Consider the following 12,772-nt stretch of genomic DNA (forward strand, 5'->3'; position numbering starts at 1 on the left):
AAAAGTTAAGTTTGAAAGGCACCAAGGCCTAAAAATGGTTTGAATGAGTTAGTTCTTTTTTGGGTTTTGAAAGTTTAGGTCAAGTATAGTTAAGTCTATTTACAAGTTTGATTAAGAAAAGAATTTTGAAAATGCAATGGCATAAGGCCAAAGTTTCTAGTTTGCAAAGTGGTCAAAATTTGGAAAATAACAAGTTCAAACAAAGAAGTTTTTTGAAAGGAGGGAGAGATTTTGAAATAAAAGAAATGGGGAGGAGATGAAGAGACTAATCCTATGCACAAAATTAAAAGTTAAGAGTTGAAAAGATCTAACCGATGGGTAGCAATCCAATAGGCAAGAATGCCATATAGAAATCCCATATTCCCTTGGATATTAGAATCAAACAACAAATAATGCATACAATATTAACTTGAAGAGCAAGGCATCAAATAAATATAGCCTTATCCAAGCTTTAGCCACTCCATAATCTTCTTCAAATTGGCCTATGTAGTAGATGAATTCCACAAGTCACAGGTTCAAAATAACAGTTTCACAATGATCATGTTGCAGATGAACTCAAAAGGGATCTTCAAAGATGTATCAGATGAAGTTTCAAATTGCAAGCACTTGGTTACATGAAAGTTGGCATTGGCCAAGTCCTTTAGCATAGGAATGTTACCTAAATTCTAAGTCCAATTGTCCAAGATCAAGTCAAGAGTCCACACAATAGTCTTTTAGTTTTTTTTGTTTCTTATTATGTACATTAATGGTCAAAGACCACATAAACAAACAAAGTATATACAAACAAGATATATCACACCATATGGTCCAAGTGGACAAAGTGAAAAGGCATTAATATAAACAATTAGAATGGTACGGATAATGGCAAATGAATAGAGCTTAAAAATTAAAGTGCATTGAAATAAAAGACTTGAAATTAAATGTTAGTTGTTAATGAGTTAAAAGTTAGTATTGTTTTGCTTTTGTTTTTGTTTTTGTTTTAAGTCATTCTTTGGAGAACACTCAACCCACTTATCACAAGCATGGTTCCTTGAGCCAAGACATCTTCCAAAGGAAGGAAAAAAGGCCAAGTTTCCACACAATACCATGAAAGAGGGAGACTTACAATCTCACTAACTAGAATGCTATGCTTTTTTTGTGTCAAAAATTTAGCGCTATGTTAAGCAATCGTAATTGGACTTATGCAAAAGTCACAACTATTTGAGGTCGGACAATAGAATTTTGGTGTTAATGCATGTTAGAGACATAATATAATGGACTATGATCATGAAACATACCACACACAAAAGTAATATGCAAAAGAGGTGGCCTAATCTCATCCATACTTATGTTGATTTTTCAATCAACTAGCCTTAGGATTTAGAGACATCATGGACCAAATGAAATGGATGCATAAAGAAGGGGAATTAGATGAAGAGGGAGGGGAATGGATCAAAACACAAATTGGTCAAAGGAGGAATTTTACCAAATTAATATCATTCATTCATTTTGGGAGATGGAATGTACATTCCATCAATCCCCTAAATCCAATGATATTAACCTAGCAAAGTCAAATCAACCTTGACCAAGGCCCAACAACACAAGTCAAACTTACATAAACCATCACAAGAGGTCAACACAATTATTTGGCATTTATTCAATTTAAAAAATACTAAAATAATGCATTTAAATTAAATATGGTTTGTCAAATTCCTAAAACCTCATCAAAACACCAAAGAAATGGCCATGAGATTTATCATAGGTCAAACAAGGTCAAAGGACCTTGGAGAAAAAGTTTCAGAATTTTTAAAGACTTAAAAGTATTTTTAAACAGTTAAAAATGAACACAAAATCAATTAAATCATGAAAAATATTAATAATGATCCAAAAAATAATTTAAATTCAGAATATGAAAGAGGAATTTATTTAAATTTTTTTGGTGAAACTCTCATATTTTTTGGATCAATATTAAAATTAATATGAATTAATGAAAATAAAATGAATTAAAACAAAAAAAAAAATAAAAAACGTGAGCCATTTGATCTCCCTCATTAATTGAGGTGGCAGATCAAGTGGACCAGCGCGCGTGTTCCATGATGCACTGCAGTTAACGCGGTGTAGGCTTGGTATTCAGAAGCAACACATGAGATTAAAACATTTGAAAAGAGATCAATGGCTCATAACCTGTCCAGCACACCACCGGTGCTGGAGCTCCGGTCACCTTCTCAGGCGAGGTCCACCGGACTGGTTCACTCATCACCACCAAGAAATTGAAAAAGGAGGACATGATCTAAAAGAAAAAATGGCGTAGAGCACGAATCTGACCTCAATTTCAACTAACTCCAAATATATAAAAAGATACGAGGAGTTGAATTTTGAGGTGTGTCGACTGGGTTACTTCGATTTGACCTCAAAGTAACTCAATCTTCTTGCCTACATTGGTAGGACTTCAGACAATCAAAGATCCAAGAGAATTAATGAGAATTAAGTGAGAATTAAAGATATGAAGTTTTCTGAAATTTACCTTCAATGTTATGCAAAACTTGATCTTGCTTGCTTCAACCTTGACCTGATCACACTTGAGAAGCTTGCAGGAGAGGTTTGGAATGGTACAAAGCTTTGGATTCTGGAGTTCTTGAATCTCCAAACAGTGAGATTCAAACTCAATTTTCAAGTTGAAAATTATCAGGTTTTCCTTTGAAATGTGAGGGTTTCAATTGAGGGGTAAAGCTGGCGTGCAAGGTATGTTTGAATTGAGCTCCAAGGGCTTGTGTTTATAGCAATTGGGACTGATATTTGCACACTTGAAAATTTTCTAAATTTGGACATTTCATGCATAAGCTTGCATGGGCATGTACATGCCCATGAAGCAATCCAATTTGATCCACTTGCATCTGTTCTGAAGTTCAAATGAGGCTTAGATGTTAAGGCAATGTGAAATGTGATTTTTGGCATTTGATTTCTTCCAATCACGCAGCTCTTTTAAAGCCATGCACAGACCTAGCAAATCTCATCCAAAATGCATGAACTTGGGTTCTTTGGAAAGCTTAGATCAAGGGGAACAACTTTGATGTTGAACATGTTTTCATTTGGACCTTGGATCATGGTAAATTTTGAGGTGGAAGTTTGGAAATTTCAACATGTTGAAATTTTTTCTAAGTGTCAAGTCATATGTCTCAATATTCCACCTTTCTTAACTTTTTATGTGAACTTCAAATGAGAAAAGTGTATTCATCAAATTTGTAGATCTTTCAAATACCTTCAAAATGGTCACCAATTTCATATCATTTGAATTTATAATGATAGAGTTATTCATTTTTGAAGTTTGGAAAAATCACTTGTTCAATGGTATAGGTCAAAAATGACCTATAATGTATCCTCATATAACATGCTCATAAAAGTTGATTTAGATCTCACTCCAAACATAAAAGTTGAAGTAGACATCTTGAATTTTATTGTACAACTTGTAAATCTTTAATATAATAAAAAATGATCAAGTTATGGCCTTGGGAAGTTGACTTTCAAATTAGGGTTTAGACAAAATGACCTATAATGTTTCAACATAGAAAATGATTTTCCAAGAAAAACTAGCTCTAGGTCTCAACATAAAAGTTGTTTGTAATGTCATTTAGAGTAACGTTCGTCTTGGAAGCATTTTCATATGGTGAAAATTGTAGGAGATAGGGTCTAGGGAGACCCAGTTTTGATCAAATGAATTCATCTGGCCAACCACCATCAACCAACTTGCTAACCTTCAATTCTCTTGACTCTATTGGCTCATGGTAGATCATATATGCATAAGATGATGAATTTTGAAGTTTCCCTTGATAAATTTGATCAATTAGTGAAATAGCTTGTTGGACAAGTTACTCAAGATACCTAGTCAAACTAGGGTTTCCAAGGCAAATCACCTCCAAACTCTTGAAGAAAACTTGATCAATATAACATGTAGAGATCATTGGGACTCATATATGATGCTTTTGAGAGATATGGATCAATCTTTGATTGTACTCTAAGCCATGAGGGTCTCAAACCCTAGGTGTGGATTTGATGAATTTTGATGATAATGCCCTACCTATAAAAGAGTTAGGCAAATACAAAGAAATATTTTTGGTATTTTGGGTTAGTGAAATGATAATATACAAGGATGATACAATCACACGGTGCTTGGTGATATCTCTTAAAAAAAACCCAATGAAAGAGGGGTAAGGAGGATGCCAAGGTGTGATCCCAATGCTAATGCATATGATGAAATTGCATGAGGGATCTTAGGGTCAAAATTAGGGTCTTACACTGAGTATCCAGCCTTTTGCTTATAGAATAATCAAAACCCCCAACTTCCATCTCGACTAATTCGTGCTCAGGGACTTGAGTAAAGCATCGCACTTTCAATAGTCTAAACCTGTTTAGGTACTGATCAACTGATTCAGCAACCTTCCGCTTAACGCTAGCTAGTTCTTTGAGGCTAATCTTTGATTTCCCCATGTAAAATTGTTCATGGAACAATCTCTCTAATTGTGTCCACATTTGGATCGACTATGGAGGTAGCATTGTGAACCACATAAATGTGTTTTTTGTAAGAGAACTTGGGAAGTGTTGGTTCTATGTGTTGGCATCAATTTTGGTAAAACCTAGAGTTATCACAAGTTGTCATGCGTGTTATCTTGACATGTGATATCAGTTTTCTGCAGGATGTTTAAATATGGTTGTGCAGGATTTAGCTAAGATGTCAGACCCGATGTTAAGACATGTGTATACAGAACATTCAGTGTGAATGTTATGTATCTTAAGATTGCACTTTTCATGTAAATCTGTGTGTGATTATGTGGAGATTGAATACGCTATTCAAGAAGTAATTTGATTTAAAACCAGAATGATCTATTTTCCAATAAGGGATGATTATCTGTCATTAATAAGAAGATACGCAAGGAAAATAGATTTAGGGTTTATGATGCCCAGGCCCATTCAAAAGCTTCTATTTAAAGGCCATGTAAAACCTGGTTTTAACACACAAGAAACGAACGAAATAGTGAGAGAGTTTTAGGGTTTTAGTCTTGTGTGAGCTTGTGTATTGTGAGCCATTCATTCATCTTATTGATGTTTGAATTGGACTGACTTTTGTGTTGTAATTTGTTCGCTCTAAGCTTTGAAGCACGAGTGTGTGTTTACTTGGTTGAAGCTTTTAAGCAAGATCAAGTATGTGTTCTTGAAGAGTGTCTTCTTTCTTTGTAATATTTCTTTTTATATCACTGCTGTAATTGAGGGGGAGTGAGTAGGGTCTCATATCTAAGAGTTCTTAGATAGAAGTCACACGGGTAGAGATTATGTGAAAAGACTGTAACTTGAAGTTGTTTACTGAGAGTCTTTGAACTAATTTTGTTTAGTGGATTTCCTTCCTGGCTTGGTAGCCCCCAAACGTAGGTGAGTTTGCACCGAACTGGGTTAACAATTACTTGCGTCACTCGTTCAATTGTTTCTTTGTTTTCTATCCTGTTTATATTTTAGTTGTTGTTCAGATATTAGTGTCGTGACATTACCTTCGACATCTCATATCTGATACCAGAATTTCAATTGGTATCAGAGAAGGCATCTTGCTCTGGTTCTGGGTGAGATCTTGGGACGTTACTTTCTAGCACTATGGATAGAGACAGAGGATCTGTACACAGACCACCAATTCTGGATGGATCTAACTATGACTACTAGAAACCTCGAATGGTAACCTTCTTGAAATCTTTGGATAATAAGGCTTGGAAGGCTGTTCTAACAGGATGGGAACATCCCTTCATTACTAAGGAAGGAGAAGTTACAACTGATAAGAAGTCTGAGGAAGAATGGACCAAGGAGGAGGATGAACTAGCTCTTGGAAACTCTAAAGCATTGAATGCTATATTCAATGGGGTTGACAAGAACATCTTCAGATTGGTGAACAACTGTGAGGTAGCTAAAGATACATGGAATATTCTCAAAACCACTCATGAAGGTACCTCTAGAGTGAAGATGTCTAGATTGCAGCTGCTTACTACTAAGTTTGAGAATTTGAGGATGAAAGAAGATGAAAGTATTCATGACTTCCATATGAATATCCTGGAAATTTCTAATGCCTCAGGAGCCATGGGTAAGAAGATGTCATATGAAAAGCTTGTAAGGAAAATTCTTAGGTCATTTCCCAAGAGATTTTCCATGAAAGTGACAGCCATAGAAGAATCTCAAGATATCTGCAAGATGATAGTGGATGAGCTAATTGGATCCCTCCAAACATTCGAGTTGGGAATGAGTGATGGATCTGAAAAGAAAGTCAAAAGCATAGTCTTTATGTCAAACACTGAAGAGAAAGAGGAGGACAGTAGTCAGGATACTGATGAAGATCTGGAAAATGATGTAGCATTACTTGGGAGACAATTCAACAAACTCCTGAAGAGGATGGATGTAAGGTCAAAGTCTAATGTCAAGAACAACTCATTTGACATCAGTAGGTCCAATGATGCTGCAAGAAGAATAAAATCTGAGGAAAAATCCAAACAGGGAAAAGGAATTCAGTGCCATGAATGTGAAGGGTATGGACACATTAGAGCTGAATGTGGGACCTATCTCAAGAAACAGAAGAAGAGTCTTGCTGCTACTTGGTCTGAGGAAAGTGAAACAGAAGGAGAGTCTGCCAATCTTGTGACTGCCTTGACTGGAAGATGGGATTCTGATGAAGACTCTAATGATGATGAAGTAACTTTTGATGAATTAGCTACTACCTACAGGAAGTTGTGTTTCAGAAGTGAAGAAGTGTGTCAACAAGTGGAGAATCAGAAGAAATTGATAACTCAACTAGAGGAGGAGAAGACAGAACACTTAGGAACCATTTCTAAGTTGAAGATCGAAGTCGTGTTCCTGAACTCCAAACTGGATGAGATGACCAAGTATGTCAGAATGCTAAAAAGTGGATCTGACACCTTAGACAAAATCCTCCAGACTGGAAAGATGGTAGGAGACATGACTGGCCTTGGATTTAATGAATCCTCTCCTGAGTGTAGTCCCACTGGCAGCAAACCAAAGATGTCACATCAGGTGTCTCAACATCACAAGGAAAGACAACATAAAGGAAAACACCAAAGATGGAGATGTCATTACTCTGGGAAATTTGGCCACATAAAACCATTATTCTTTAAGTTGTATGGTTATCCTAGTCCTACTCATCATCAACCTATACCCAAGCATCACATCCTTGTTAACAGAAAATAGTGGGTTCCTAGGGCTGGTGCTACTAACTTGATAGCTCACACTTCCTTCAGAGTTTCAGCCAAAGAAGACTGGTACTTTGACAGTGGATGCTCCAGACACATGACTGGAAGAAAAAACCTTCTAATTGACCTCCAACCTCATGCCACCAACTATGTAAGTTTTGGTGATGGAGCAAAGGGTGAAATCCAGGGGATTGGAAAGCTAAATTATCCTGGAGTCCATAACCTTGATAATGTGCTACTTATTAAATGATTGACTGCAAACCTGATCAGCATCAGTCAACTATGCGACCAAGGTCTAAATATGAACTTCACAAAAATTGAATGCTTGATTACTAATGAAAAAAATGAGGTGATCATGAAAGGAGTCAGGTCTAACGACAACTGCTATATGTGGAATTCTCAAAAAACTAGTTATTCATCAATGTGCACTCTAGGTAAAGAAGAAGAAGTGAAACTATGGCATCAAAAACTGGGTCATCTGCATCTTAAAGGAATGAAGAGGATTCTATCTGTTGAAGCTGTCAGAGGAACCCCCAAATTAAAGATTGATGAAGGAAGAGTTTGTGGTGAGTGTCAGATTGGAAAGCAAACAAAGATGTCACATCAGAAGATCAAACATGACACCACATCTAGAGTGCTGGAACTTCTCCACATGGACTTGATGGGACCTATGCAGGTGGAAAGTCTTGGTGGGAAAAGGTATGCTTATGTTGTGGTGGACGACTTCTCCAGATATACATGGGTAAATTTTATAAGGGAAAAATCTGATGTGTTTGATGTGTTCAAAGATCTTTGCCTAAGACTTCAAAGAGAAAGAAAGAGTCATGTTATCAGAATCAGAAGTGATCATGGGAAAGAATTTAAGAACAGTAAATTTGCTGAATTCTGTTCATCTGAAGGAATTGGTCATGAGTTCTCCTCTCCCATTACCCCTCAACAAAATGGCGTGGTAGAAAGAAAAAATAGAACTCTCCAAGAATTTGCTAGAGCTATGATTCATGCTAAGAAGTTTCCTTACCACTTCTGGGCTGAAGCTATGAACACGACCTATTATGTCCACAACAGAGTAACCTTGAAGAAAGGGACCCCAACCACTTTATATGAAGTCTGGAAGAGAAGAAGACCTACTGTCAAATACTTCCATGTGTTTGGTAGTAAATGTTATATCCTGGCTGATCGTGAACAAAGAAGGAAAATGGACCCCAAGAGTGATGAAGGAATATTTTTGGGATACTCAACAAACAGCAAAGCATTTAGAGTTTTTAATTCTAGAACAAAAGTTATGATGGAATCTATCAATGTTATTGTTGATGATCAAGAGACTGATGTCACAGACGATGTTGAAACATCTTTGAATGATGCCCCAGCTGATCTCCTAGACAAAAGTAATGAAAGTGAGTCCACTCAAGCTGAACCTGAAGCTGATAAAGTTAATAAGGGACCCTCTATCAGAACTCAGAAGGATCATCAAAAAGATCTCATTATAGGAGACCCAAATAAAGGGGTCACCCCTATATCAAGGGAAGTGATTTCACATGGCTGTTTTGTGTCCAAGATTGAGCCCAAGAACATCAAAGAAGCCTTAACTGATGAATTCTGGATCAATGCCATGCAGGAAGAGTTAGGCCAATTCAAGAGAAATGAAGTGTGGGAATTGGTTCCAAGACCCGAAGGAATAAATGTTATTGGAACAAAGTGGGTTTACAAGAATAAATCTGATGAAAAAAGTGTGGTTACTAAAAATAAGGCAAGATTGGTAGCACAAGGATACACTCAAGTTGAAGGAGTTGACTTTGATGAAACATTTGCTCTTGTAGCTCGCCTGGAGTCCACTAGATTACTGCTCGGAGTGGCATGTATTCTGAAGATTAAACTGTTCCAAATGGATGTGAAAAATGCCTTCTTAAATGGCTACTTAAATGAGGAAGTGTATGTTGAACAACCTAAAGGGTTCACAGACCCAAATCTTCCAAAGCATGTGTATAAGTTCAGGAAAGCCCTCTATGGGTTGAAACAAGCTCCTAGAGCTTGGCATGAGAGACTCACAGTGTTTCTCATTGACAATGGATACATGAAGGGAGGCATTGATAAGACTTTATTTGTCAAAAATGAAGGAGGAAAGCTCATGGTGGCTCAGATATATGTGGATGATATTGTGTTTAGTGGGATGTCAAGTAAGATGGTTCAACATTTTGTTGAACAAATGCAGTCTGAATTTGAAATGAGCCTTGTCGGAGAACTAACCTATTTTCTTGGGCTACAAGTCAAGCAGATGGAAGATTCTATCTTTCTATCTCAAAGTAAATATGCCAAAAATATTGTCAAGAAGTTTGGCATGGAGAATGCAAGCCACAAAAGGACACCAGCCCCTACTCATATGAAAGTGTCTAAAGATGAAAATGGTGTCAATGTGGACCAAAGTCTCTACAGAAGCATGATAGGAAGTCTGCAATATCTCACAGCAAGCAGACCTGACATTGCTTTTGCTGTAGTTGTATGTGCTAGATATCAAGCTGAACCAAAGGTGAGTCACATAAACCAAGTGAAGAGGATCCTGAAATATGTCAATGGCACTAGTGACTATGGGATGCTATACACTCATGGATCTGAATCTGTGTTGTCTGGATATTGTGATGCTGATTGGGCTGGAAGTGCTGATGATAGGAAAAGCACATCAAGAGGATGCTTCTTCTTGGGGAACAATTTAATATCATGGTTTAGTAAGAAACAAAATTGTGTGTCTCTGTCTACTGGTGAAGCTGAATACATAGCAGCTGGAAGTAGTTGCTCTCAACTAGTGTGGATGAAACAAATGCTGACTGAATACAATGTCACACAAGATGTCATGACATTGTACTGTGACAACCTGAGTGCTATAAACATTTCTAAGAATCCTATTCAGCACAGCAGGACAAAACATATTGATATCCGTCATTATTTTATTAGAGAACTCGTGGAGGATAAAATTGTAGCCCTAGAGCATGTTGCTACTGAGACGCAGTTAGCTGATATTTTTACAAAGGCCTTGGATGCAAATCAATTTGAATTCCTAAGAGGGAAATTAGGGGTTTGCATTTATGAAAATTTGTAGCAATTAATATGGAGTGGAAAAGGTAATCAAATTATTGTCTACTTTCTTAAAATAAAGCGCCCCCTTTATGGTAAATCATCACCTAGTCCTGGAAATACCATCTATTACCTTTTCACACGCAACCTCACTACCTACTCCAACTTTTCCAACTCCCTGCTTCTTCCTCAAACTCCTCTGCCAGGGCAACTGAAATTTTTCCAAAGAAACATCAAGATGTCACAACATCAAACTCCATTTGGTTCAAAAACTACTAAGCCTACTCACAAGGATAGCACTCCTTCCATGGACATTCACGATGATGAGATTTTGGATGTGGTCCCTCTGTCTGTTATTATAGGAGAAGCCCTTGATTTAAACCATCTCATGGATGCATCAACTTATGCATGCCCCAATCAAGGTAACAACTCTAGTATCCCTTCTAGCTCAACTAATGCCACTAGTTCTAAGGAAGATATGCACCACACTGATCGTGTCATAAGAAACCTAGTCACTAGAATCCTTACTGAAGGACATTCTGTGAAGGGAGTCTCTACTCCCCTGTCTAAAATATACCCCTCTCTTGAGGTTGAATATCATAGTGAGAAGGATGACGATTCCTCTAGATCTGAGAAGGACATGGTTGTTGAAGGTTTGTGCTCTCTAGGGTAAACTGTGCTTGGTAAAGGAAAATCTGTGGCATCTACACCTGCCAATGCTTCCCACTCTAAGAAGCAGGATGCTGCAAACAATGTGATTGACCTAGAGGATGATAGGTATGATGATCAAGAGGATAACTTACTTCAACACTTAAAGCCTAGTGTGGCTAAGCGTATGAAGACTAGAAAAGGAAGATATGTGGTTGAAATGATGTCAGCTAAAACTGCTAAGAAGACTGTTGGTGTTGGTCCTTCCAAATCTTGGAGCAAGGTTGATGTAAAGAAGAGGAAGGTTAGAGAAGTTTCTGATTCTGAAGAAGATGTTGAGGAAGATGTCCCTAACATCTCCCCTGTAAAGAGGACCACTGTGAGGAAGTCCCCTGTGAAAGTTGCTGCTGTGCATTTGGATAATATCTCTTTCCATCTTGAAGATGGAGCTGCCAAATGGAAATTTATGATTCAAAGAAGGGTGGCTGTAGAGAGGGAGTCAGGAAAGGATGATGTTGAAGTCAAAGAGGCCATGGACCTAATAAAGAATGTTGGGTTAATAAAGACTGTGGCTGGGTTATCTCAGTGCTATGCGGGATTGGTTAAGGAATTCATTGTCAACATTCCTGAAGATATTGCTGATAAGAACAACAAGGAATTTTGCAAAGTATTTGTGAGAGGTAAGTGTATCACATTCTCTCCCACTGTCATTAATAATTTTTTGGGAAGAAGAGTAGAGGGTGTAGGTGAATTGGAAGCTAAAGACAATGAGGTATGTAGAGAAATTACAGCAAGGCAGGTGAAAGGATGGCCTATTAAAAAGCATCTTACTGCTGGGAAGCTGACTGTTAAGTATGCTATATTGCATAAAATAGGATCTGCAAATTGGGTGCCTACCAACCATATTTCCACAATTTCTAATACCCTTGGAAGATTTATCTTTGTTGTTGGAACCAAACTAAAATTTGACTATGTTAGATTTATGTTTGAACAAATTGTCAAGCATGCATCTACTAATGCAGTGAAGCTGCCTATAGCCTTTCCCTCCATGATTTATGGGATTATCCTGAGTCAACACCCTGGAATTCTGAGTACTAATGACCTACCAAGTAGAAGAAAACCTGCTCTATCAGTACACTATAAATTGTTTGAAGGCAGTCATGTCGAAGACATTGTCATGACATCTGCTATGAAAAAGCCAGCCTCAAAAGTTGGACTTATTGCTGAGCTGAAGGAGACATGTAAAGAACTGGGTGAAGGGATAAGGGTAGCAACAACTAGGAAGAAATTGTTGGAAGCCCTGATTGCAAGTTTGGAGCAAGCTGAAGGTGAGAATATTGAACATGCTAAGGAAGTTGAAGCCCACACTTCTAGTGAGAGGTTTGCAACTAATGATGAGACAAGTGTTAACTCTGTTTCTGATGCTGATGAAGCTGCAAGCTCAAGCTCCTCTAATTAGCTCCTTTGAATTTGGCCCTCATTGATGTGATGATTTTTGTTGCTTTTTTGATGGATTTCTTGGATTTTGGCAGTTATGTTCTACTGTTTTGATGTTTTGCTGTTTTGGATTTGTTGGTTTGTATCTCAGCTTGTTTAAAGTTGGTTATGTACTTAGTTCTGTAACCCTTAACTTTTGACATTCTGGTTTTTGACTGAATAAACATTTATTTTGTCTCTTCGGTCTCTTTTGGCTAAAAAGGGGGAGAAGTAGCTATAGCTATAGATGATGCTATAGATGATGTTATAGATGATGTTGGAGACGATGTTGGATGTTTGATACAAAGAGGGAGAAAAAGGGGAAGTGTTATGTCTGTGTAAAGCAGATTGGGGAGGTGGTGTGTTCTGAG

At 37.4% G+C, this 12,772-nt stretch overlaps 1 protein-coding gene across 1 annotated transcript; it reads left to right on the forward strand.

Moving 5' to 3' along the window:
• Window positions 1-10,515: 10,515 nt before the first annotated feature.
• Window positions 10,516-12,023, forward strand: LOC127104520 (uncharacterized). The gene is made up of 4 exons (XM_051041704.1): window positions 10,516-10,930; window positions 10,967-11,214; window positions 11,296-11,777; window positions 11,948-12,023. Exons 1-4 carry the CDS (start codon window positions 10,516-10,518, stop codon window positions 12,021-12,023), a joined length of 1,221 nt encoding a protein of 406 aa, XP_050897661.1.
• The last annotated feature ends 749 nt before the right edge of the window (window positions 12,024-12,772 follow it).

This window comes from Lathyrus oleraceus, chromosome 7 (assembly GCF_024323335.1).
Source record: "Lathyrus oleraceus cultivar Zhongwan6 chromosome 7, CAAS_Psat_ZW6_1.0, whole genome shotgun sequence".
Taxonomy (NCBI): Eukaryota; Viridiplantae; Streptophyta; class Magnoliopsida; order Fabales; family Fabaceae; genus Lathyrus; species Lathyrus oleraceus.